General features: G+C 50.2%; 2 protein-coding genes across 3 annotated transcripts in view; one reads left to right on the top strand and one right to left on the bottom strand.

The window, feature by feature from the left end:
* The window catches only part of LOC122378410 (protein bassoon-like), a 41,827-nt gene extending 36,676 nt beyond the window's left edge, over positions 1-5,151 (top strand). For both annotated transcript variants that reach the window (XM_043359433.1, XM_043359432.1), the window contains 5 exons: positions 309-442; positions 779-943; positions 2,436-2,602; positions 3,772-3,912; positions 4,235-5,151. In XM_043359433.1, the coding sequence (XP_043215368.1) occupies positions 309-442; positions 779-943; positions 2,436-2,602; positions 3,772-3,912; positions 4,235-4,369 (742 nt within the window). In that variant the 3' untranslated portion in view covers positions 4,370-5,151. The remainder of the gene's footprint in view (positions 1-308; positions 443-778; positions 944-2,435; positions 2,603-3,771; positions 3,913-4,234) is intronic.
* Positions 5,152-5,352: 201 nt separating this feature from the next.
* Positions 5,353-25,360, bottom strand: LOC122378459 (protein TAMALIN-like). The gene is made up of 6 exons (XM_043359554.1): positions 24,933-25,360; positions 10,747-10,866; positions 8,973-9,075; positions 8,125-8,252; positions 7,628-7,727; positions 5,353-7,301 (listed from the first exon to the last, which is right to left on the bottom strand). Exons 1-6 carry the CDS (start codon positions 25,029-25,031, stop codon positions 6,691-6,693), a joined length of 1,161 nt encoding a protein of 386 aa, XP_043215489.1. The 5' UTR covers positions 25,032-25,360; the 3' UTR covers positions 5,353-6,690.
* Between the last annotated feature and the right edge of the window lie 254 nt (positions 25,361-25,614).

Genomic DNA, 25,614 nt, shown 5'->3' with positions numbered 1-25,614 from the left:
CGCTGCGTGGTGTGACGAGCCTTGCGCCACCATGGCGGCGACACAGGCCGCGTTCAGCTCGATCGTGCACCTCGGCAGCGCGGGTCGCGCCTCACCGCGACCGTGATTTTCTCACAGGGTGCGTTTCGCTCTTCATACGGATTAAATCGTGCTATAGCAGCTTTTCTGACCTTCCTAACAGTTATTTGGTAACCATTTCAAATCACTGAGCCAACTCTGAGCTCGTCCATCTTGGCCTTTTTATTTCCTCTTCTTATCAATCTCCTTTCGCCCGTCCACCTATCTGACCGCCCCTCCCCTTCCCCTAGGGATGACCCGTCGGACCCCCAGGCGGGCAGTCCTTCAAGCGGTGACCAGAAGATGCCCCGAGGGCTGATGGATGAGCTGAGGAACGTGGTGCACGACTCCAGGACCTCGGGACAGTACTCACCCAGTAAACCAGGTGAGCAAACGAATCGAGTTGTATGATGAGCAGGATGGTATGGGGAGAGGGAAGGGGAGGTAGGCCGTCTGGAACTGAAAGCCCTTTTAGGTCTGAATTGTAGGTTTGCGCTCATCCGCCTCATGTGGCAATAAGTGCATGCTGGGTGTTCAAAGCGAAATGCCATTCCGTGTTTTCAGGGTGTGGCCCTCTGCTTATCTGTCTGTTTCTAGCTCATCTCTACCTCGTATGTTTCTGTTCCTTCCGTTGCTCTTAATGTGTCTCTTTATTGCCTCCAATCCCCCCTGTGATCGTCAGTCGTCACATCACTCTAACACTACCACCCCACACCCACAGGCGCGTCTTCGGTGTGGCAGGGTCAGCAGTACCCTCCCGGAGAGCTGCCGCCGTCCCGGCCGGCCGCCAGGGACGCCGGATCTCGAAAACAGCCCGACGCCGGCGGCGTGGTCCTGCTCAGCAAGAGGCCGCTCGACACCAACCTGCCGCCCAACGATAACAGAGGTGAGGGACGGGTGTGGTGAGGGGACTTGGGCCTTGTTCACGGCACGCCGCTACCAGACATTAGCGTGTGTTGCCATGGAAACAGAGCGCCAATGCCTGGTAGCGGTGTGCCTTAACCCGCGCCCTGCTGGGGGGTGTTTGAACACCCCCTTGTGGTTTTTCGCGAATATCTCAAAAACGGCGGCGCGTTTTTGGTACACCTTATCATACATCAATTCTACACATGTTGTGAAAATTTAAGACCAAGGTCATTCAAGGTCAGGTCACCAGGTCACTTGAAGTGACCTCACCTCATAAAAAGTTTCAATGTCTGTCATAGCTACACCGAGTGACCGATCGCTTTGAAACTTTCAGCGATTGCTAAGAGCAATAGCATGTACAAAATTTATATCTCAGAATTTTGATATCGATGACCTAAGGTCAGGTCAATTTTGCGACCTCCCCATTATAAGTCAATGGGAGAAAATTGAAATGCGCCTCTTTTGGACGAAAGACATTATAAACACTCCTTAACACTGAATTACAAGTGGTTTAGACACACTGAACATGGAAATGGTGTCCATGACCCCTGTTTATGCCCTGAGGTCATCTTAGGTCACGAATGGTATTTAACAGTTTTTCGCAAATAACTTTTGATAGAGGCATGCTAGAGCGATGAAAACGCCTTAGATGTGTTCAGCTCGATGATACGGATCGACTGATATGCAACATGACCCTTTCCGGTCAGGTCATGACCTTGACCTGAGGTCAAATTTTCAAGTTGACCTTTCAAGGTCAAGTTATAGTTCATTCGATGCGTCCTGACGAGAGGAACACGATGCCGGTAAAAGTAAGCTCGTACAAGGCTTGGGTCAAAAGTTATTGCAGAAAAACTTTTTTCCGAAAAAAATCGGCTATTTTTGCAGTTTTTGCCCCCTGCAGGCAAAACCGTTGACGTTAGGTCAAATCTGAGAAAATTACTCAGAAAGGGCGTTAATAGGGCTATCGAATGCGCTTTTCCGCGGCGCTATAGCTCTATTGGTTCCCGAGTTATGCGTTGGCTTCTTGGAAATTGTTGACATTCGACCTGGAAATCGGCGAAATTTTGCCTTCAATGACCTCTGGTGACCTGACCTTTGACCTGACCAAAAAATTGACTGAAGTGATTTCCTCATTATTTTTGACGCTCTTTCGAACGCCGCCTTCCGCGTATCGCTACGTGGCCCAGGAGCCGAGTTAGAAGGGGGGGGGGTGTTCAAACACCCCCCCCCCCCAGCAGGGCGTGGAAATCCAGGACCCCCAGCCGGGCGCGGGTACAGGGCCCGGAAGAATGCTTAGCATACAACTGTTGGTAAACATAGGCTAGGGTAAGTCTGTTGTGCGCCGGTGTTTCAGCCGATGTTCGAACGCGGTCGCATGCACTGCCGTTTATATACATACTGACGTTTTTATTTGCTGCTCTGTATCTGTAACCGTGATTGACTCACTCTAACCCTCCCCCTGTCCCCTGCAGAGGAGGCGTCACCGCCGCGGCCGTCCTCGTCCCACCTGCACGCGGCGGCGTTCTCCCCGTCTGCCGGCGTCTCGGCGGCCGCCGCGCCGTCCGGTCTTACTGCTGAGAAGCGCAGCGGATCACATATCTGGCAGGGAGGGCCCGTGCACGACTGGACCAAAGAGCAGGTGGGTGATCCAATCGTGGAAGGAGGGAGGTGGAATACCTCACTCTTGGTAGTTATTTCCTTGGTTGATAAATGTAGTGACCTGGACGAGAAGCTACTTTTATGTGATGGCTTGTGCCTTTAATCCTATTGTTATCGTCTCATTTTTGGTCTTGTCCTTTATTCAACCCAGGCGCTTTTGAGGAGTTCTTGTTCAAACGGGATCCGAGCTCAGGCTTTTTGTAGCGTTTCAAGCGGTATCCTCATAAGAAATTGCACTTGATGTGACACCCTCTCTATGCCCTCCCCATGAGTTTGGGCCGTAGCTTGGGATCCCAACAAAGCTGTCCGCCTCAGAATGGACCGTTTACCAATAGTGTGGTGCTATTCATAGTCTATCCACTCAGCAGTGTCTCTCCCCGGACACTCCGATTTACCCAGGCACGCCTGAAACGGATGCAGTCACCGAGTTAATAGTTTGAGACCCATCCACCTTACTCTGACACTACTCGACAGCCGTCTGAGGCTAGACCGACTCTGATATTTTCTGGTGTCGATGTCCGGACAATAGCGGACGTTCGTGTTTGGAATAATTGGACAGCGGCGTTGCGTGCTCTGGAATAATTGCAGAGCAGATGAGATACGGTAAGCCAGCGGCAGACAATCCATGGACTGACGTTCAGAGAATCGGCTGCCATTGCTGCATTTATTTTGTGGCGTGTCCTCGGGTAAGCTAGGAGGTGCAGCGTATCAGATGCGCTCAGGTGCTCGGTTTGACTCCAATGTGCTCTGTCTGACCACCCTTCTAAGCCGCCTGACCTCAACTACCTAAGTGTTATCCCTGCATTGATTTAGCACAATCCATTTGTTGCCAGTCTATGCTCGCCTCTAAGCTAAACCCGTCCAGGGGTGGATAATTGTGCCGAGTTGGGGTAGCACGAGCTTTCCCAATTCCACGCCGGCTTGGCTTTAGAGCCGCAACAGACGGCGGAGGTCAAGGTCACCGCTAGGGCGGCGGCGGCTTTGCTGCGCCCGTGCTACCCCAACTCAGCACATTTGTCCACCCCTGACCCCGTCTGACCTGTGGCCTTAATATGAACCCTTCCTCTGCCACTTGTAGCCCCGTTCTGACCTCTCTGCTCTCTTCGTCTGACCTCTCTGACTTCTGACCTCTTCATTCTGCCCATCCAGGTGGGCCAGTGGCTGCTGGCGCTCGGTCTGGAGCAGCACATCACCACATTCATGGAACAAAACATCACCGGCGCCCACCTGCTCACCCTCGACTCCAAACAGTTCAAACAGCTCGGCCTCGAAGGCGACGACAAGGTCAAGGTGGGTCAAGGTCACCAAATAGGTCATGTGGTTTATACAGGAATGCTGCTGTTGGTGATCGGTCGAAATGCCTCGTATGTTTCCTTGTAGCATGGACGGTATGGTCTCTAGAGATGCTCGCTTTATTGGGTCCTTTTGTAAGGAATGATAGTGAACTTTGACCGTTTTATGTTCTTGGAACGTTTGTGCTATGTCTTGGTTTATTGCCTGGTATAATGGATGACAGTTACATGACCATTGTACCCGTTACGACTATTGCCTGGGCTTGTGATAAATGGAATGGACTGGTCGTTCGGGCTCTGATGGTGGATTTCTGGCGCAGGTTAAGAGGAAACTGAAGGAGCTGAAATCGCAGATCGCGCGAGACAAGAAACAAGCCGAGAAGGAGAAGAAGGAGAAGGATAAGCTACAAAAGAAGGCGGAGAAGCTGGTAGAGAAGGCGGTTAAGAAGAAGTGATCGTATTGTTAAGCTAAATGTGTCGATGCGCAAGCAACAAAGCTGTATTTGTAGTGATCGAAGTGTGCGTTTGGTTCACAGTAGGTGACCGACTTCAAACATTCCGTTAACGGTAGCTGAGTGATTACGACTGTCCAAATGTGTGGCGCAGCGTTCTCTGATGTGATATGGACCCGTGCGCCGGCCGTGAGCGTAATTTATACTCTGTGCCGTCCTTTCCGTCCTCGTGGGATCAACTTTCGAATCACATTCCCCTTCCTCGAGTGTTCGTGTGTGCTCCGAAGTGCTGTGTGATATGGAGCGACGTCTTCATTCTTGTGAGTGAAAGGCGGCGGAGGGCAGGACGTGACTGCCCACCGCCGCCCCCCCCCCCCCTGACAGTCGGCTGGCCCGGTCTAGTCTTCGCGCTAGCCGGTATAACATGCTGGACTCAGTCTGGGCTCGTTTTCTGTGCGGGTGTGGTGCGATGCTGCGGAAGCCGGGCTTTGGACGGCCCCGGTCGCGCGAGATGTTTGAGTTGTGCCCGTCCGCGCCGCAACTGGCGATTTGACGAACCTGCAGAGATGAAGCGACGCCCTGGATCGGCTTTGATGAATCAGTGGTGCCTTATATTTTCACATGTGCCAATTTTATGTAGCTCTTGCTGCTTTGTTACATTTGTTAAGTGTGCTGAGAGCGTAGTTTGCTTGTGTGAAGTTTTATGTCTGCCGGGCTGCCGTGCCCTCGGCGGAGGTAACTCAGTGTTTGGTGTTTTAAGGAAAGAAATAAACAGCTCTCTTTTACTTAAGTATTTATATCTTCGACCAAATATGGTTGCACTTAACCGATGGCTCTGCTCTGCTGGTCGTTATCTTTACGCATTAAAATGAAGATCTCCAGTGGAGTTGAACTCATGAAACTGAAGTTGTACTTCTGTCGTTGTGAACATACAACGGCCCTTGCCACTAGCCCACCACACCAAGCGCCCGCCTGAAACGCCCTCATTCCGATATCAATGATGGTTTATTGTTTAGCATCATCAGCACTACACGATACAATAAATAACTTAGGTTATATAAAGCTCCTCGGGAACATTCCTGTACAGACACCAACCGTCCCAACGTCGCACCCACGCACATAAACGGGGGGGGGGGGCGGCGGGGAGACACATTCGGACCAGATCTTCATCCCGACAGTAGGAGCTGGGCTGGTTTGACACTGGAAACGGTTTCACGGAGGAAAACCCGCTTTGATACGGACCCACCCTCGCTCCAATCCATTTTCATTTTCTTACCATGGCGGGTACAATACATTCCCATCTCTCCCAATGGATCAGCATCTCAGCATCAGCAGTCATCAGCACTCAGCAGGCCCCGCTGACGGCAATCAGCGCTGTCCAGCGACTGACAACGCGCGACCACAGGGTTTGTTCGATTGGCTCACCGTTGCGGCCCTATAGAGGTCGGCAGTACACACATCGCACCCTCCCAGCCGTTCAGATAGCTCTAATACATGACCTGACTAGCTCTCACTTGCATCTCGTCGCATACATTTCGTGGAACACGTGACCCCTTTATGGCAGGTGTATGTCGCCTATGCCAACAGACTCATCACTTACTCGCTGAAATAAGACAATAAAACCAAGTCACACACTCCGTAAAACGCACGACGCCGTAGATATGGAAACGACATTGAGATTTAAAGGTTCGGAGCAGTAACTTTGGCATGCCGCGACGGCAGCAGCGGTCGACGACGCGGACTGAATTGTATATCAAGTAGGTACACTTGTACCCACTGCTACAAACCGTACCGTTGGCGACACCACATGGGCAAAATCTGCATCGAGGGGTTGGGGACATCGAGGACATTGGTCGGTAAAACTCGGCCAATATGGCCATTTCGCCCAGCTAGCTGCTCGTTGAGGGCACAATGACTTCATCGAAGACGCATGGCATTATGTACGCCGTTTGGAAGCATGGACTACCGCCCTGAAATCCAGCACGTCATCCGTTTCCGTTCTTGGAGACATGCGATTTCGCCAGCCTTTCCGTCCTCTCCAAAAGGTCACCAACGTGACATGCATTCAAAGTTCAACTGTTACCAACAATCCCAGGAGTTTCGAACCCGCAGTCACCCACAGAAAGACTCTTCTGTCTGTCGCTCCTTTCCTTCATTGCATCCGAGATTTCAGCCACCCCACCGACCTAATCAGTCTCCCCTACCCGTCCCTCAGCAGCCTCCAGCCTCCCCGGCGTCCGACTCTCGCCGTCAGGGTCGCTCAGATCTCTCACTTGTGTCCTCTGACGATACAAGCGCCGACCTCGAGCCCTTCCTGCCCAGTTTCAGACTCGAGCGGCGCTTCTCCTTGCCCTTCTCCCTGCGTAGAGAATCCGAACCGCCGCGCGCAGCCAGCAGCAGATTCTCCACGGATTTGGGTTTACTGAACGCCCGCCGGGCCGGGTCGCCGGGGAAGGTGCGCAGACAGTCACAGCTGAAGCAGCTCGTGTCAAACTCTGATCCCGGCGCCAGCAGACTCTCTGCCGATTTAGCCGCCTTGGCCCGCGCTCGGTGCAGCGCCGGGAAGCCGCCATCGAGCAGGAACTGACGGTCGTCGGGTCGCCAGCGGCGCTCGCAGCCGCCGCCGGCGCCGCTACCACCGCGTCCGGGCGACGCCTCGGCGGCCAGGTTGTCCCAGGATTTGCCGCGGCCGCGCCACTGCTCGTAGTGGTGTCGCAGCTCGGGCCGGCGCGGGTCGGTCCAGCGCAGCTCGGCCGGCCGGCCCGGCGCCGCGCGGTGGTAGCACAGGTAGCGAGGCTGGGGCTGTGGACGCCGTCCGATCGCCTCGGCGTAGCTGGGGGCGGGCCGTGCGGGGGCTGCGGCAAAGGGTGGCGGCCGCTGTACCCTGCCTGGGCAGGGTAGAACGCCGGGATCCGCCGGCCCTGCGAGCGCAGATCTGCGGGGGAGGAGGGAGGATAATATAGTCAGAGGTGGTCGGTGGGGCAGGGTTGGCAATTGTGAGGACAGATCATTCTGAAGTTCAGTGACATGTGAGATGCACACGAGAAAAAAAATGTGACTTTTCAGTCGACTCAATCCTTTATTTCTAATTTCCTCAATCAGTATGACACACTATTCCAAAGCACGACGGCCGTATCTGTAACAAAAAAAAATAATAATAATAATACAGAGATTGTGCACTAAAGGCCGAACGATTTGCATCATAAGCCAGCCACGATTATCCGGTACACCAGTGACTGCGCCGTCGCGTCGACCACTCACTGGCTATGAAGTGTTTCTCCTGCTCGCAGAGCTGCTCCAGGGCGTACATCCGATCGGTGAGCTGTCGCTGCAGCTGGATGTACCGCATGTGCAGGCTGACCTGAGGTCAGAGGGGTTAAAGTGGTCAGCTCGGGGTGCTTCAGAGCTCAGCATAGGTCAACTCAGGACACACCTGAGGTCACGGAGTAACCAAAGTCGCCTCGCAGTGCGTTTGGTCAGAGGCAGTAGGACAAGAATCGAACATGAAGTTCTCATGGGAACAGGAGGTTGACATTTTTGTTCCAAATGCAAAGCGGTATTGTATTTTCGCAGAATACCAAAAATAGGAAACAACAATGCATCACCACAAATAGGTCACGGATGCGGAAAATACCTTTCCTCGTTTACCGTTACCAATTCTTCTACGTCCGTAAATCAAAGACCCTGTGCACTGCAGACCTGCACTGAATCCCGACAAAAATCACGATTCCCAGCTGCGCTCCGGCCGCCGTCCCCACCTTTCTGACGCAGTCCTCGAACAGCACCACCATTCGGAGCCGGTCGGGACACTGTTTGATGAACGCTACCAGCTCCTGGTGGTCGTACTGCTCCATGTCCTGGCCGTTTATCGACAGAATCACGTCGCCTGAAAACAAATAAATGGTTAGGGATGACTGACCTGCGCTCAGTTAAGAATGTAAGCCAAATAGGTCGAGAAGAGTGATATATATATATATATATATATATATATATATATATATATATATATATATATATATATATATATATATATATTGCTGAAGCTACTCCACAGACATAGTTGGACAGGGAGCCTTCAGAATGATGTTGCGAAATCTGTTATTTTTTCGATCCTATTGTGAGTCGAGAGATTGAATGCTGAATGAGCTCATGCTGAAAGTTTAGTCAGTTCAGCTTTTTAAAAGCGGGCCAGAACGACTCATAAGAACGGCAGCCATTGTGTATCGCCCATTCAGTTTCGAGCAGATCTGTCATTCACCGGAGGCCGGCCGGGCGCCGATCAGCCGTGAAATAATCCACCCATCGGTCGGTGATTATCGATCACGCCATTAGATCCTTCACGGAACCAAGGCAGACCGTTTTTCTCCCGGCCGCAATCGGAAATGCCTTAGAATGAAACCTGTCTGGCTGGCGATGATAAAAACCCGACACTGAATCGGTAAAATATCTGACGCGTATAGCCGCCTATGAGGATAAAGTGCAGATAAATAGCGACATAGGTGTGTCATGCACCTGGCTGCAGTCTTATCATTCAGCTCGTCGACATGAGGTCATTCTGTGCCGCCCCGCCCACTGGCTGGGGTATCTGTCAGCTGCAGGGGCTCACCTTCCCTCATTCCGGCCTTGGCCGCCGGACCGGTGGCCTCCACATGGTCGATGTACGTGATGATTTCTACCTCCGAATCGCGCCGGTACTGGATTCCGTAGCTCTGTGAACACACAGGCAGACTCAGTCAGTTGAAGAATTGATACGGTTCCCGCGGAGTGAATAGTACAACTATCTATTAGAGGTAGACTATTATTGTACTCGTATTAGAGACCAACGATCAGGTGATTTCAAAAAGTTACCGCGAATCCGATTCACCCATTGTTCCATGAGGAAGGTCGTTGTTTCTCGCTTCAGCTTTGGATAAGTTTTCGAGCCGCCTTCTTTGGATGTTGCTGTCCGAACTCGATCATTCGCTTATACAGCAGGCCGGGTATGCCAATGATTAGGAACAGTCACGTCTAGTAAAAACGGAATAAAAAAAAATGTGCAGGAAAGCGCTAGGGGAAAATTATAACCGGTACATATGATATGCCACGATATTACATTAAAGCGCAACAATTAAAGGTAGGCGAGCCTTCCAGTAAACGATACCTACAAAAGGTTGTGAATGAGCAACAATTATTGGATACGCATTACACTTTCGCCACAATGATCCAGCTAATAAACCGGTTGAAACAATTAGTGGGTTTTATGCTTCTAAAATTGTTCAGCATAGAAGGAAAAGCCGACATGACCTTCAACGGCAAGCAGGACAGGAGGTAGTCGGGCGCTGATTTGTATTGTTACCAATGTTGTACATTTGTGCAATGGATAAAATTAAAAAATACACAACAACATGGGTGAAATGCATCCGCATTTACTACATTTTACGATCAATCCCAAATAATATCAGGTGAGTCTATTCAGCATTCATTGTTCAATGCTCGGCGTCCGTAACACCGTCGGAAGCAAATGCTTCAGTTCACTAGGTTGCAAGGTAGCTCGTCCCAGCCAACTGACGGCAGTCGGTGACACTCCGGGGATGGGGAGTTCGCGATCCCCCCCCCCCAAACGCCACCCCACTTGGCCCGCCGCCCGAGAGGCTGCATTCCAGTCACAGCGACCGCCCTGTGACCCCCAACAGGGTCCTCGGTGCTAGGCTAGGGACATTTCGCTGGGGGAGAACTCGCTGTAGAAAGACGGGCAAAGAATCCGTCCGTGTGCTCGGAAAACGGAAGCCATATGTGTTAAGACATGTCAAATGTCAATACCCGGGACAGATACGGATTACTGTACAATGTATGTACATAACCAATAAGCATGACACTCGATATGACACAAACAGGATCAGAATCAGGCAACAGAGGAAAGATGGTGATCGGGTGCCATCTCGACGAGTCAGCAGTTTTTCTATGCACGGTTATGCTGTCTCCAAGGGTTACGCTTACCCTCGTCACAACACTTCAGCGAACTAGCCTCACGTCAAATTCATGACGTCACTCCCGTCACATCCCGTCACACTTATCACGTCCATCTGATGACGTCACATCCGTCCCGAACCACAGGGGCACGGGTTCAGGGTTGGATCACGGCCAGCGCTCACGAAAACCGCCGTGAGATCATAACCACGGCGGAAATGTTAACCGCTCGTGCGAAACACACGACACAGCCTCATTTCTAAACTTTTGGGAACTTGGTAAAACGCGCCGACGGGCTTACCGGCGACTATTGTTGTGATAACGTCACCTTACGGACAGCGTTAGGTTGACTATAATAGCAATAACACCCAGCTGGCACAGTTGACCAGTGTGATGATAGGGTGAGTTTCTCGATGCCCGCTCACCAATCTCACCTGTATTGTAAAGCCGAACGAGCCGTGCGCCTTCTCGATGAGAATAGTGCGTCGGCGCCGGTCCTCCTCGGGTCGGGTCAGGGTCACCTTGTCGGGCCGCACCCGCTCCAGTAGGGACGCCTGTCACAGAGAGGAGGAGGGGGGGGGGGGTATTACGGTGGAGCTGAGGGCTCGGGGTAACGATTGTCCGGCCGCACCCGCTCCAATAGGGACGCCTGTCACAGAGAGGAGGAGGAGGGGGGGGGGGGGTCATGGCGGGGGCGGTGACTGAGGGGTGACGCTTGGCGGTCATGGGACTCATGCAATAAAATATATTTTATACGGTAAACTCATAAAAGCATGCGTGCAGTTTCGATAGCCGTCATAGATTATCTAGAAAAACAAAATTGAAGAAGGTATGCGAAATATAAAATGTTGAACTGTCAAGTGGCTGTAACAAACTCGGCACTTGGCATCTGAATAAGTGTCAGCCGGCCGTGTCCCCCTCGTTCATAGCCTGTCAACGCCATCGGCGCGGCGCTCACCGGCCGGTAATCTAGCAGCCCTGACCTCCGATCACCTTCGCTCCATATCTCCCCCATTCAGGGCCCATCGGCCGACCCGGACTCGGGAAAATGACCGAGAAATAACCATGGAAATAAACACGAAATGGCTGCGAAACGAATGGAAAACAATGAACTAAAAATGTATGAAAGGCGCGAAAGACGATCACGAAACCAATCACTCAAAACAATCATCAAAGAACATTCACGAAGCGTGGAAAGTGATGAATTCGCTTCTCTTCGTATCCGTTAAATGGCGCAATAATGGGCATCAGCAGACAGCAGCGTCTACAGATTCCTTCTGCGCTGTGTCCGCTAAATTTAGCTCGTTTTTTCGTCACTGCGCGGAGGGGTAATTCTGCCGGAAGGCAGCTCCAAGGCCGTATGCCGAGGTGTGAGAATGACACATTCCCGAGCAGAGAAAAGTCGATAAGAAGGAGCGACAGGTATCCAATAGCTGGCAGTGGTAGCATGTGCTATGTCAGACTCGTCTATATAATTGAGAGCGGATAGGTAAGTCAATAATGTGGGAGGCGAAAATGCGTTCAATAAGGTATGTGAAAAAAATGAAGCCTTCTCACATCCCAATGCTATTATGTTCACTTATATAAACTAATATTCTTGGAAGCATGCGACAATGCGACATCTTACGCTCGCAAAACATTAAACGTCATGACGATCGATTCAGATCACTTGCATCGATCGGATTGAGTCGCTCACAGTCGAAACGAATCATCATCACTTCTAAGCGCTCACCCGTCCATGGAACACGACAAATGCAACCGATGTTGGCGAGCTACACAATCCGACGTGGTGTTCCAGTCTTGCCAAAGCCGACATCCGGGAACATGTCTCGCCTCCTGATCAGGGGTTTCGCATCTGCCCAGCTCCTCAAACAACCGCCAGTGGGCAGTGGGCAAACCAAACGGTGTTGGGTCGGCCCCAACAGTCATATCTGTTGATGATACAGCCAGTAACCCAGTCCCAACCACAAGTGTGACCTCAGTCCAGCGGTTTGCCAACACTCAACTAACCCTAGTAATACTAGTAACACTCACTCAATGTACCCTGAGTAACACCTATTACCTTCGGCGGCTGCTGACCGGACAGAAAGGGGGTTGGAAAGGTTATAGAGGTTACCAAATGTCACTGCTGCCATAACCGGCCGTTTCAGCGGCTGTACCAACGCCCCCCCCCCCCCCCTCCCCCTCCGGTCGGTCGTGACAGGGGTGCAGGCGGGCTGCAGTGCCAAGTCAAAGTGTGGGGAGGGGAGGGGACGCTGAGGGTCACGGTGAAAGGCCGGACCGGGTATCGGCGTAAATGTCAAACTCGGGTCGGTGTTGCACAATGGACGATCTGCAGCCTGCAGGTTCAAATGTAAATGTTGGGCGCGTCTCATAAGCAGGTAAGATGTGGCAATGTAATGTATGAAGATGCAATAGATCACACTCACGCATTGTGTTCTTAAGAATGTCAGACATTGTGAAAAATGGCGCTGGCAATGCCAGTAATTCACTTGTATTGTTGAGCCAAACTGTGAAAGCATTCATTTTCAATTCAGACCATAGGTAGGTATAGGTATTCGCAGGGAAGACATAGCGCGTCTTGCGTAATTCGTTATGCCAACTCATCATGACTTCACATGCATTTAGCACCCAGCTGAGCTAACGCATTCGTTTGAATACTCTCTCATCGTCACTTCCCCTCTCTGTAAGCTTCCCAATTATCACACCTAACTCTGCCCCTATCACTCAAAGAACACCCTAATGGCCGACGAGCCGCCAACAGAGCGGTTCGGGTAGCGATCACCTGGCCGGCGGCAGCGCCGTTCAGACTGAGAGCAGGTGTACACGGCGCTAACGCAAACAGGCGACGTGCCAAGATCACCAGAGCGGGGCGCTACCCGCCGGCCGGCTACAGCGGAGGGTTCTCCTGTCCTCTGTAGGGAGAGGGGCGCAGCGGGGAACCCGGAAATACCCGACTGGGGTGCCTAATGTGCAGGCATGCCGGTAAATAGCGAGCATTAGTGAAACGGGTAATGGGGCAGAACTTATTCCCGACGGATATAGAAAATGAATCTGATGTTGGTAAGAAATACTAGTTATCATGCGAATCTGACCTTTGAACAACTGAGGAATAATTAAACGGCTTAGGCCTGCCCGATAGCTTACAGCGCAAACTTTACCTACATCTCAAAATATATTTGAATTGAACAACACCACTACGAAGGCATTGGAGAAAACTTTATGGCAGAACCATATTTTGATAACGCCGAGGTGTTCGGCATTTATCTGTGATTGATGTGAGACCCTCCTAAAGCATGCGTGTCTAATCTATTCTGAATGGCACTGCTTCCCACTACTCGGAGACATTAATGACAAATTGCGATTAGACTACCATGCAAGCATGATTAAGTGCCTCATAGTGACCTAACAAGACAAGGAGAGCGAAATTGTTTACGTTCGAATATGTCGAGCGTCCAACTTAAACTTGTAGTTTCATGATCTCTATCATCAGGTGGAAACATTCAATTCGTAATAAAGAGCTAGGGGAAGCCGTCGAGTGTCATTTCAATGGAAAAAAGTGCATCTGCCAACAGCGACATGCCATATGTAGCAAATGAGCGAGTCACCAGGCAGAACATGAGGCTGTCATATGTTATGGCCTTGATATGGACGGCGAAAGTTATAACGCGCTATATTTTCGACACTTAGCACGTGCGATGAAAATGTATTGCATTTAAAAACAGGTAATGCGACTTGTCTGTTTTCTTCTAATCAATTTTTATTTAGTTCCTCGTTATAGGCGTAAGAAGTGTAAGTCTGAATGGGGGGGGGGCATACTTGTACTGAATGCCCCTCAGGCTCCTGTCCGGGGGGCATATGCCCCTAACCTATTAATTTGAGGACTCGTTTGTTTTAGGGCCTTGGGCGGGCGGGCGGGCGGATGGGGTCTGGGGAGACAGATAGACGGACGGACGAACATACGGAGAGACGGATGGACGGACGGACGGAGAATGGAGAAACGGACGGATGGATGGACGGACTGAGAGACGGAAGGGCGGACGGACGAACGGAGAGACGGACAAAGAGATGGACAGACGGACGGGTAGAGAGAGAGAGAGAGAGAGAGAGAGAGAGAGAGAGAGAGAGAGAGAGAGAGAGAGAGAGAGAGAGAGGAGAGAGAGAGAGAGAGAGACTGAGAGAGAGAGAGACTGAGAGAGAGAGAGAGACTGAGAGAGAGAGACTGAGAGAGAAAAAGAGACTGAGAGAGAAAAAGAGACTGAGAGAGAAAAGAGACTGAGAGAGAAAAGAGACTGAGAGAGAAAAAGAGACTGAGAGAGAAAAAGAGACTGAGAGAGAAAAAGAGACTGAGAGAGAAAAAGAAAAAGAGACTGAGAGAGAAAAAGAGACTGAGAGAGAAAAAGAGACTGAGAGAGAAAAGAGACTGAGAGAGAGAGAGAGAGAGAGAGAGAGAGAGAGAGAGAGAGAGAGAGAGAGAGAGAGAGGGTGGTGAGAGAAAGGAGGATAAGTATGAAGGAAAAGACTAACAGAGACTTCAGGGAGGACGGCAAGGAGACTGATACCTACAGAGAGGAACAGTAGCGGCGGAACACCTTCAATTAAGGGGGGGGGGGGCACTGCCAACTTTTGGTCCCATTCTTTCCATGCAACGCCCATAGGGCTAATGTTAAAATGCCAAATCAAAGGGGGGGACGGTGCCCCGGTGCCCTCCCCGTTCCGCCGCCTATGGAGAGGAAAGATGAGTGAGCAAGGGATTTGAGAGATAGGTAAAGAGTAGTGATGTCAATTACAGAAAATCGGAATACCGATACCAAACCAAATACCAACCAAAACCGTGAGGAAATACCGAAACCGAACCAACCTAGGAACATGAGGCAAATACCAAATTTATACCAATTTATCAGCCTCTTATATATTAGTGAGGGTTCATAATACCAACAAAATACCAAATATAGGAGGATTGAAATACCAAATACCAAGTTGGTATTGGTTTGGTATCGGTATACCAAAATGTTGGTATCCGATTGACATCTCTAGTAAAGAGACAGGGGAGAAATGAGATTTTATTGCTCCGCTCCTAATAACACTTCCTAAAATAAAATATAATTGGCCGTAATTATCGAATAAGAATCGGAAATTGTCAATTGAACGTCTGATTCGCTTACATCAATCGACAATCCGCCCTATACCATGTTTGACATGTTTGCAGTTTGCACCAAAGCCAGCTTGCAGACTATAGCCTATACATCGAGGCAGTGGTATATACTATACATCCCGGTGAATTCCTGCATATAGCCGAGACCTGCGGCGGTATTTTCCCACGATCAGCCGGATTTCAAAGTCGTGTATTTTTCGTCCATGGCAGGCGGCCGGCGCAATCTCGGGGAAAGAGGCGCTCCAGTAACAAAAGCACGAGCAGATCGCCCAAATGCCGGTGGCCGCGATAAGTTCTCTAGTTTCTGAAGAATTTTCGGGACCCATGCTCTTTTCATACTGGATCGCGTGTGCCTTACAGAAACTGAAAAGTTCTTCCTATATCAAAATATAGAAAATAATCTTTTGTTATAAAGAGGTTTTATTTTCTTTGCTGATCATTTTGAACATAAAAAATCATAAATCCATTGCAAAAAAAATAATTTCGTGAAAGTGAACTATTTCCTTTAATGGCCTAGAAGGCCTAGAAGGTGAGGCCAAAAACAACAGCACTAATGGTGGTTTGATTATCTAAAATCTCTTCCCGTTCTGCATTTCAGAAGAAATTTATACGAATAACACTGTAACGGCGCTAAAATAACCTATGTAAAACATTAACTAACTCACATCTTGTTTTATTTCTGTAAATTTTCCGTATTTCTTCGCATTAAGCATATTTCACCATTGACATGTCTCGATCAAAGGCTGGTAACTTCTCTACAAACAAATCTCAAGCCAATGAACAACCCGACCCAGAGAACATTGATGACATCCCAGCGCCGGGCAGCTGGCGACGGCGAATGAACAGCAAGGCGTTCTCTCAGCTCCGGCGCAGCAAATCCCGAAGTTCCCGCGTCAGAGTTCGGTCTCACAGCGTGCGATACAAACTACCACGAGATAAATCGCACCAACTTTTCCGCCGCGCTGACAGAAGCAAGAGTCGCAGAAGGAGCGGAACAACCTGTCACAGGGCCAGATCGAAGAGCAGGAGGCCGTCTCAAGGGCGACGCTCGGGCAGAGGGAGGTCGAAGAGTGTGAGGAGTAAGAGCAGAGTGTCGCGGCACAGAGGCAGGAGCGCTCGGGTTAGGGGTGGAGCACGCAGCGCCAGCAGAGCGCGCAGGAAGGTCAACTCCAGGGCCAGGTAACTTCTCAGAAGACAAGGTGCAAATCTACGGTGGCAGCCACATCACCGAGATGTTTTTTTAAGCGGGTGGAATAAGATATATCTCAATGGGAATAAGAACTTATTTATTAGCAGTTGCGATTAAATTTAAACGGTTCTCAGTTCAAGCTCAAAATAAACACTGCACTTTGCGGCAATACTATTTATGATAACCAAGCAACATTCGTGAGCGAACACACATGTCTGCATACGTTTACTGCAGCATAGGTATGTGGAAATAACAGTTTCCAAAAGGATGACCTTTTAATTGAACAGTGAGCTAAGGTAAACGATAGCATGATGAAGAACAGCATAGACATTATGTGCTAGATTCATTTTCCTTAGCACACCATCCCGACTGGAATCGTCTTCACATCTCGCTAGAACGCGGTGCAAATATTTAGTCTGAGCGGAATCGTCGAACGGGCTGATAATGTGCCATCCTCCTGCCGTCGGCACCTTATGCCAATAATTATACAGGCAGGACTGGGGAGAAAGTCACAGTGGGCTGACCAGAGAGCCGTATCAATTAAATCGGCGCCGAAATCAGTAAACAATAAGAGAAAGCTGCTGAGGTATCCCTTGAGAAGTATTGAATAACAGAGCCCTCTGGAATCATTCACGATTGTAATTTACGACTCCTTCGAGTCGTATTTTTTCAGTCGTCGTTCAATGAGACTCAGCAATATTTGCCGTACGGCGGCCACTTGCATAGGGTAAATCGTGACCGATCATCAGAAAATCTACTGCCATTCGCAGAGGCGGACATCAGTCTCGAGTGACACACTTCCGTTCCAGACAAACATTCCAGAAACTTTCCTTATCGCCTATCCTCAACAATGCCCACATTGCGCACTGCGTGCCAACAAAAGTTCCACGAACAAGCCAATGAATGATACCGAATGCTAACTGGGTGGCACGCGACCGTCTCGACAAGTTTGCGCCGTCCGCCACTCCGCCGTTCCGTTCATTCCCGTCGGTTTCCTTCCGTTTCCGTCTGTGTTCGTTTACCTTTTCGGTCGTTTCCGTTGACCGTGTGACGACGACGGCCTGCCATCCGGTCACGAGCCGGCCCAGGCGGAGGTGGGAGTGAATGGGTAGGTAAATAGGCCGGGTGAGGTGAGAATAAGTGCAGGCAGAGGTGGATCGTAGTGGCACGATGGTGAGGGTTTTATCACGACGTTGAGAAGCGTCGATTGATTTCCGGGAAAACGGCAGCCAAAGCAGCTGGTTATAGGTAGATAGAAGTTAGAACCGATGGAACTTTTTTGGCGAATGCTCGCGTAGAACAGCCAAGGCCATAGATAACATGAACTACCTTTGTTGCATTTGCTTGCTCTAGCATTTGCTGTCATAACGGTACAAAGCATAATTCCCATGTGAGCTGAACCACTGCACGAATCCGAACATCCTTTCCCATGAGAAGGTCTGACCGATGTGAGAACGCCAAAGAACGTCGCCACATCAAAGCATGTTGTTTAATTGCACCATGCAAACTTCCACGAACATTTCCACTTTTTCTTGCACTTTTCCCACGGGCCACGAGCATTGCAGCGCTCGCTGCATGCAGCGCTGCGGCGCATCAACTAGCTCTCCATCAGCGGCTATCACAGTCTGCGCCTTCATCTCTCACCCGCGGACACCTCTCTTATCGCTCTGCTGGCGGCGACTCTCGGCATCGTTTTATACCGGCCGGTTCCGTTCCCATCGCGGACAAATGCCGATCGATCTCCGGGCACCGCCATGAACGCTGGCCGCCGCCACCGCCGGCTGGGAGTGATGGAGGAGTAGAGGGGAGGAGAGGAGGAGAGGGGAGGGAGGGAGGGAGGGAGTGGGAGAGCAAGAGAGAGTCTGGATGAGAGCAGAGGCATAGCGAGGAACAAAGACAGACGGAAAAGTGAAGAGGGATGTAAAGAAGCGTAACGAAGCAAGTAACAACTGGCAATGGGAAAGATGATAAAATCAGTGAGTACAAGTGTTAAAATGTGATGGTAGTTTTTGGGTTTGCGTAGGACGATATGTGTTTGGGAATAGAAGCCCGCTGTGCGCGACGGTTAACGCTTCAGCGGGCTGGTCAAGCCCGGCATAACATGACCATATGGTTGGCAGTCGTCTGGCAGATGACAGTAGGAAGCCGAAATGTGACAGACGTCCCTGAGAGCCGCTGCAGCAGCCGCAATCGATCTGAGAGCGCCACAGTACATCTCAGCCGCCCAGCCTGACCCAGACACGAGGCAGCCACCAGTCGCCAGTCGCCAGCCGCCAGCCGCCGCCCGACCGACCGAACGGCTGCGGACGGCACCCGCACTGCAGTCGCGAACATAAAACGGACAAGGACGGGCTAAGGACGACGGGGAGCCGGATAAGAGACGACAGGGGGCCGGATAAGAGACGACAGGGGGTCCAAGCAGCGCGGCGGCGACAGAGAGCCGGGTTAGAGAAGACAGAGAACGAAGTGGAATCCTACTGAAACTGACGGCCGGGCTGCAGTGATGAAGCGGGATAGATGGACAGACACCCGGGCAAATATGCTGACAGACCGACACAGCGAGGAAGCTGAGACAGACTGACCGATTGGTCGGCAGACAGGCTGCTTCAAAACAGTCGTCTGGAGCGGCTGGGGAAATGTGATTGGATGCCCCGCCAACATAGCATGTTCAGAATCCACTGTGTCCATTTGACTTAAAGTCGACGAAGCAAGCTGGGATCTTGAATGTAGCCATTCCGAATACACATCAACGGCGACATATAGGTGCGACTGAGTCTGGCGATAGGCTCACAATGAAAAATGCAACTTGCAATTCATCGCCCAACTGGTGACTGGGCAATGCGTATTGTGTGCCGGCACAAATAAGTGGAAAACGATGTTAAGCATTCATCATGTTCCAGGATTTTGACATCCGGATCCGTATAGATGGGCACATTTACGGCCATACTGTGCAACTGAGTGCATTTGAAGATATTGTTTATTGCTTTGCGAGTCTAGCAGCATGAACGACATAACAACAAGGAACGCAGGAAGAGGTGTGGCGTATCAAAGACGCCAGTCATGACCCCGCATATAACATTCCTAACCCGATGACATAACAATTCTAACATACCCGACACATGAACTTCACCATTGTCACATGCCGCGCGACACGTCACGTTACGTATCGGTGGTCTCTCTGAGGACAATGACAACCAAGACGTCGATGTGTGAGGCCCGCCTCCGAGCTGCCTGATGACTGGCTCAAACTCTCCGTGACGGTCGTCATCTCTGGATGACGGTCGTCATCCCCGGGTGACGCTCATCCGACACCCACCGCTGTCACCCAGCGGGAGGGACGCGCACCGCGCACCCACTGACCATCAGTCATCAGACTAATGTTTCAGAGTCGTGTCTCGTGGTAAAGGCGCAGTCGTGTGTCGGGGAGAGGCACGACATTCATCATAGGAGGAGAGGAAGACATGTGGTGGTGGTCTTCTGAGGTGAATGAACCCATGTTAGTCAATGACTCAATGGGAGGTGCTTGGAAGGATATGGGTAGTGAGGGGTATTGGTCCGAATTAAGCGCCATTTAAAACTGCTTAGAACAGTTTGAAACCACACAGTGCGAGTGCTCATCTGAGACGTTTTGTATGCCACTGTCTTAGAAACGTAAGAATCTGAAAGACGTCCTTTCTTTCTTCCCCACAAATAATGGAGAATGATAGATTCCATGTTGCGCACAGTCTCCTGACATATTATTACATAAATGTCCCCAGACCGACATGGTCCCATTAATTTATTTCCAGCCTCGCTATGTTTTACCGAGCTTCTTTGGCGGCCGTCCGACTGTCTGACCATATTTGACATAAGAATAAGTCCTGTGTCAGCCTGGTGACGGCCCAGGACTTAATGACCTGGAAACACGTTAGTGTCGGCCATAACAATGAAGAGACACCGGGTCTGAAGACCGGTATCGGCCCAGCAACGGAGTTTCATCGAAATAATGTTATTCATTGTGTTCACACAAAAATGTTCCGGATTTAAATGCCGTGCAGCGCGCATGTTTTGACTGGAGTATTATCGGGAGGACGTATATGTTTACAAAAACAAAAACAAAAAATGAAAGCTTAGGTAGGTACCCTTCAATGTTTCCATAGAATCAATCCAATCAGCCTTCCAAACATTGAACTTTGAAGCATAAGTTTTCATAGGGGTTAAGCCCTGCAATAACAAAAAACTCTTTGGGAAACGCCATTAACGTCGAATGAAATGAAATGAACTTATCATGCAACCTCTAGCAATAGTATCAATCCTATTGCATTCCATATCTGATGAAAATCTTCAAAAGTCTGATACGAACAGATCGATGTCCCTGTCACGCCATATCGCCTTTCTGACATCGGCCTGTTTTCCTTTGGATGTGACGGTGTCCAATTACCAGTGAGTCACGTGATGTCCGTCCCAGACTGACAATATGACCAGTGTAATTGAGGTCGGCCCTTCTCTATGTCAGCTGACAGTTGTCCTAGCCCCGCCCCCTAGGCCGGCCTGAGAAGGCCGAACGTGATCGAAAGATTCGAGCCACCTCACGCGAGCGAGGGACAGCTGACTAGAGGATAACATTAACGACACCAGAGAAACAAGAAAATTGACAGGGGCGTGGGCACTTAGTGATAAGCGAGATTGGGAAATCGCTAAAGCAAAAAAAAAAAATGGGACGAGATTTTAGGTACTAAAGGTTTTTCCTAATAAACAAACAACACCTTAGAAGAAAGTCATTCTAAATTTAAGTATTAAAAATGTACGCAAAGTTAAATATTACGGGGGATAACAATGTCCATATTTCTATGTTATGAATCAAATTAAAAAAAAATCTGACAAAAACTATTAATAATAAAAACAATTATTAGCATGTATAGAAATCCACACACTCGGAAAGCGGTAGGACTCAACGGCAAGAAGGTATATGAAAAGATGGCATTATTACATCAAAGAAAACTACTCATGATGAAAGTACCTATAATCACCGGTATTACCATAATCGTGATAAATACATCAGGCCACTTAATCAATAAGCCACTGCTAGTTAGCCCTGGTGAAAGTCCGCTGACGAGGTGGCCACTAGCCCGGGCAGGTCAGGTCATAGGTCACAGACAGATATCGCCAGGTCACCTGAGGTCAGCCCATTTCCCGACGACCGTGGCCTGGAGTCCATTTTTACTCCACACCTATGAATTTCGAGTTAATCGATCTGTCCTGGCATAGCCTCACGGTACGCCGGGAGCGTGAGGCATGTGAGTGTGACACGGCACCTCTCCTGTGTCGGAAAACACGCTCAGCCAGTCGAGAACCGCCTGTCGCGCGCACCTACCTACTCCACAGGACCCACAGGTGTCCAGTCACGTCCCCCGCCGTTCTGCTATCACAACTCAACTTCATTAATTACCGCTCCCAGCAGTTTCCATAATTACCGCGGACGGATCGTAGCGGGATACCGGAGAAGCGCGATTGAAAAATGGCCGGCGTGCGGTGACCGATTGGTTTTGGCGCTCATCGTTGCCTTGGTTTGGTGAAGATGGGATACGCTTGGACGAGCTGGAACACGTCTAAAATAGCTTGCGACAGCGACGGTAAGCTTACCTCAGTCTATTCACGGTTTTTGTCATGCTTTCCGGCTCAAACGAGGAAAATTCAGGGCCAGGTGAGCGCTAGGGAAACGCCACGACTGTGAGCCGGTGGATTTTGGCGCATGAATCAAACAGTTCCACCTGATCGATTTCATGGATGTTTGGTGGTGTGTCGAATATTCATGTCATTCAATTTAAGTCACAACTGTTTATATAAACAGTTGTGACTTATACAAAGAAATTCAACTGAGTTGAGCCTAAGGTCGGTTTGCTAAAAAGACACGTTTGGCAATCGATATTGTAAACCAATACAAATCTGATCAGGGGTATCAATGAAATAGCCACTAGCACTTGGCAGCCACCGGGACAGTTACTTGGTCAGTGACTAAATCGAATACGTAACCGTTCCGTTCACACGTTCAACATCTTCCCGTTCCAATAAATTTCATCACACTTCACAGACCCTCAATGGACACAATGCGCACCCAATGGTCACAATACCGTCGCCTTTGAATGGTCCATTAGCTCCCACACCTACACACCAACCCGGCGGCATTGGACAGAGGCCGGATCTGACCGTCCCGGTCACACTTTCACCCACTGTGCGGCCCGTCCGGAGCCGGTCTGTGACCTCGGGAACACTCCTCAGAGCGGGGTCACACCATGCAGATATGGTGACCGGTGGTGATGGAGCGATCAGCTGACCTTACGGCGCTGTCAGACCGGCCGAATGTCACGGCAGGGGACACCAGACAGAATTCAGAACTACGCGAGGGAGGCTTTGGATTGCTCAATGGCGTTCGAGTGAGCCTTCTATGTTGGGAGTTTCACGGTGTGTGGTAAGAAGAAGCACAAGTTTGCCGTAAACCACGCCATAATATACGAGTATATTCAGCGAATAATGCGATATCATTGTAATTAGCTATCTCAAACAAGGTAAGTTAGACCTCGACTTCTTACCTCTTCATTGTTCGACCAACAACAAGAGAAACCACTATTTCAGGAATAAACTATCAAAAGAATTTAGATATAAACGTGTGTGAAAGCAAAAGTGAGCTGCTACGCTACGCCCTACGGCGCTCACTCATTGCTCCAAACCGGAGTAGTCTGCTTAGTAGAAGTAGTCGTGTCACGTGTTAAACTGAACTGGTAAGCGGTATGCCTATACCACTGGGCAATGCAAAAAAGGTTAATGCAAAGCCATCGCCGACTTATTCTGAAGTCTGGCCTCTTTATTCTTCCTACACGAATATTAACTTAGGATCGTAACAATAAAGCATTCGACAATAAGAAGACGATACAGTTTGAGGGTAGAACTATAATGCCCAATTTCTCACCATCTGTAGGATGTAATATCAACATATGTAAATGCATTCCAAGTTCTCTTCAGGCATAGCTCCCGCCTACATCAACATACGGTTTGCCGCCGCCCTAGAGAAGACTGTTAGGCTGTGCCGCAATGCATCTGTGAGCCGAAGATACTGTGCCGCAATACATGTAGGCTGAAGATACTGTGCCGCAATGCAGCTGTATACACCACAACCGCCGGGAGACTGGAACGCTTGAATGAGCGCTGAACACACATCATCAATGAGCTGAGGAACGAATAACAGGCGAGCAAACAAAGGTTCCTCTGCTAGGAGAAAATGCGAAGCTCATGTTGAAGTTCACCTATCAGAAAGGCCGGTACGCGAACTGCTGAACTAAACGGGGGAGGAAAGTCTCCAGTCACGGGACAAATCGCCTTTTAATCTGAGGATTGCATGCAGCGGTCACGGAAACCATCCTGGAATATAATCTGATGGTGAATGGTAATAGTCTCGATCTCACTATGATTGCAGAGATTAGCATCCATCGTTAGTAATGAATTAAACGGCGGAAGGCGTGGAACTACGAAACGGGACGCCGTATTATCGCTCCGGCATCAGATTTGGACAAACCTATATAACTACCAAACCGGTCACAAAAAGTTATCGCAAGCATCCTTTTATCCAGTTTTCATCACTGCTGGTATAGGAGATCTAATACAAAAATGGGTCCAAGAGGCAAGAAGGTACGCCGAGAAAGTAGATTTTGAAAATAAATACATTCGCCATACCGTTCGCTATTCCTAATGTCCTATCGTCTTACCCAAGCGAACTGACTATTAATCAAACCAATATACATCTTCTAGCCTGTCTCGGTAAAACAAATGAGATCGCAAATTACCGCGGATTCCAATTTTCGATCCCATTTTCCTGATACGGTTGCCATAGCAACAGCGCTGAATCTCAGCCACCGAGCCGGCCGTGACAAAAGCACGTGACCAGGGGCAGCGGGACCATAAGTGGAGGGTGCATTGGAAATGGCTGACTCATGTCCACAACACTGACAGGGCTCCATCGCCGTACCAATGACGGCAGCCGAATACAGTGAACGGTCGCACATTGTGTAAATGGCGACCTGCGTCGACTGTCGGGAAATTTGGGAGCATGAATGGAATTCCGATAAACGAAACAAATGACATTTCTGATAGAACGGTAAATTAAATGGACCAAAACGTTCATTAAGAAATAAAAGATGACAATGAACAAATGCATCAATGCTGTTGGAAGTCAGCAAAACGCTTTTCCCTGCAGAGCGCAGGCACCACGTCCCGGGGTGATAGTCGTCCTACTGCCAGCTCACCTGTGCCTCCTCGTGGCGGCCGTCCGGCGGCTTCTCATGCGCCTTCCCCGGCAGCCGGCGGCCCGCCTTTGGCGAGAGCACTCCTTCGCCGGCCTGCATCGGGTCTCTTCAGGGCGTGACCTGCGGCGCAGAGGTCACCTTAGGTCACGACCTGACCCGTGCCGCGCCCTTAGCATTGATCCAGGCTGTATGCTGAGTGATCACACCTCTCCAGTCATTATTCAGTGGTGCACGCCCTAACCGGCCACCGACCACTCCGTGCCGTGCAGGCCCACGACCCACCAACACCCCTCACTCTTCCTTTCCAGTCACCACGCCCTGTCGCTCCCACCCCGAGCTCAGTCTCTGTTCACCCAGTCACACCAATCCACTCTGTCACCGCTCCCTCCTCCGACACCGACCGTCCGCGACCGACTCGCTCCCCAGCCAGGCCGGGCCGCCGCAGACGGGCGATCGATACTCCGGCCGGCCGCCGCCGACCGACCCGACATCTAGCGACGGACGGGGGAACTGGGCAGGGCCGACGGTGCCGACACCTGCAGGGGGGACTGGGGCTGGAGACGGACCAGGAATTTGGACTTTGTATTGCTTATTCCGTGGCCTGAACAAAACTCGCGAGTGACTTTTGTAGATATACGCCTTATCTGGACCATGATCACTAGATTAATTCATTTTCAATCGA

The sequence above is a fragment of the Amphibalanus amphitrite genome, unplaced genomic scaffold, assembly GCF_019059575.1.
Source record: "Amphibalanus amphitrite isolate SeventyFive unplaced genomic scaffold, NRLGWU_Aamphi_draft 000059F_arrow, whole genome shotgun sequence".
In the NCBI taxonomy this organism is placed as follows: Eukaryota; Metazoa; Arthropoda; class Thecostraca; order Balanomorpha; family Balanidae; genus Amphibalanus; species Amphibalanus amphitrite.
The sequence above is the reverse complement of the archived record's forward strand: the minus strand, read 5'-3'. Positions and strand labels throughout refer to the sequence as shown.

Bases quoted from the DNA above. Each gene is read 5' to 3' on its own strand.
- LOC122378459 (XM_043359554.1), bottom strand. From the start codon at position 25,031: ATGCAGGCCGGCGAAGGAGTGCTCTCGCCAAAGGCGGGCCGCCGGCTG. The intron at 10,867-24,932 runs GTGAGCTGGCAG...TCTCTGTGACAG, and splicing joins GCCGCCACGAGGAGGCACAG to GCGTCCCTACTGGAGCGGGT. The intron at 9,076-10,746 runs GTGAGATTGGTG...GTGTGTTCACAG, and splicing joins CGTTCGGCTTTACAATACAG to AGCTACGGAATCCAGTACCG.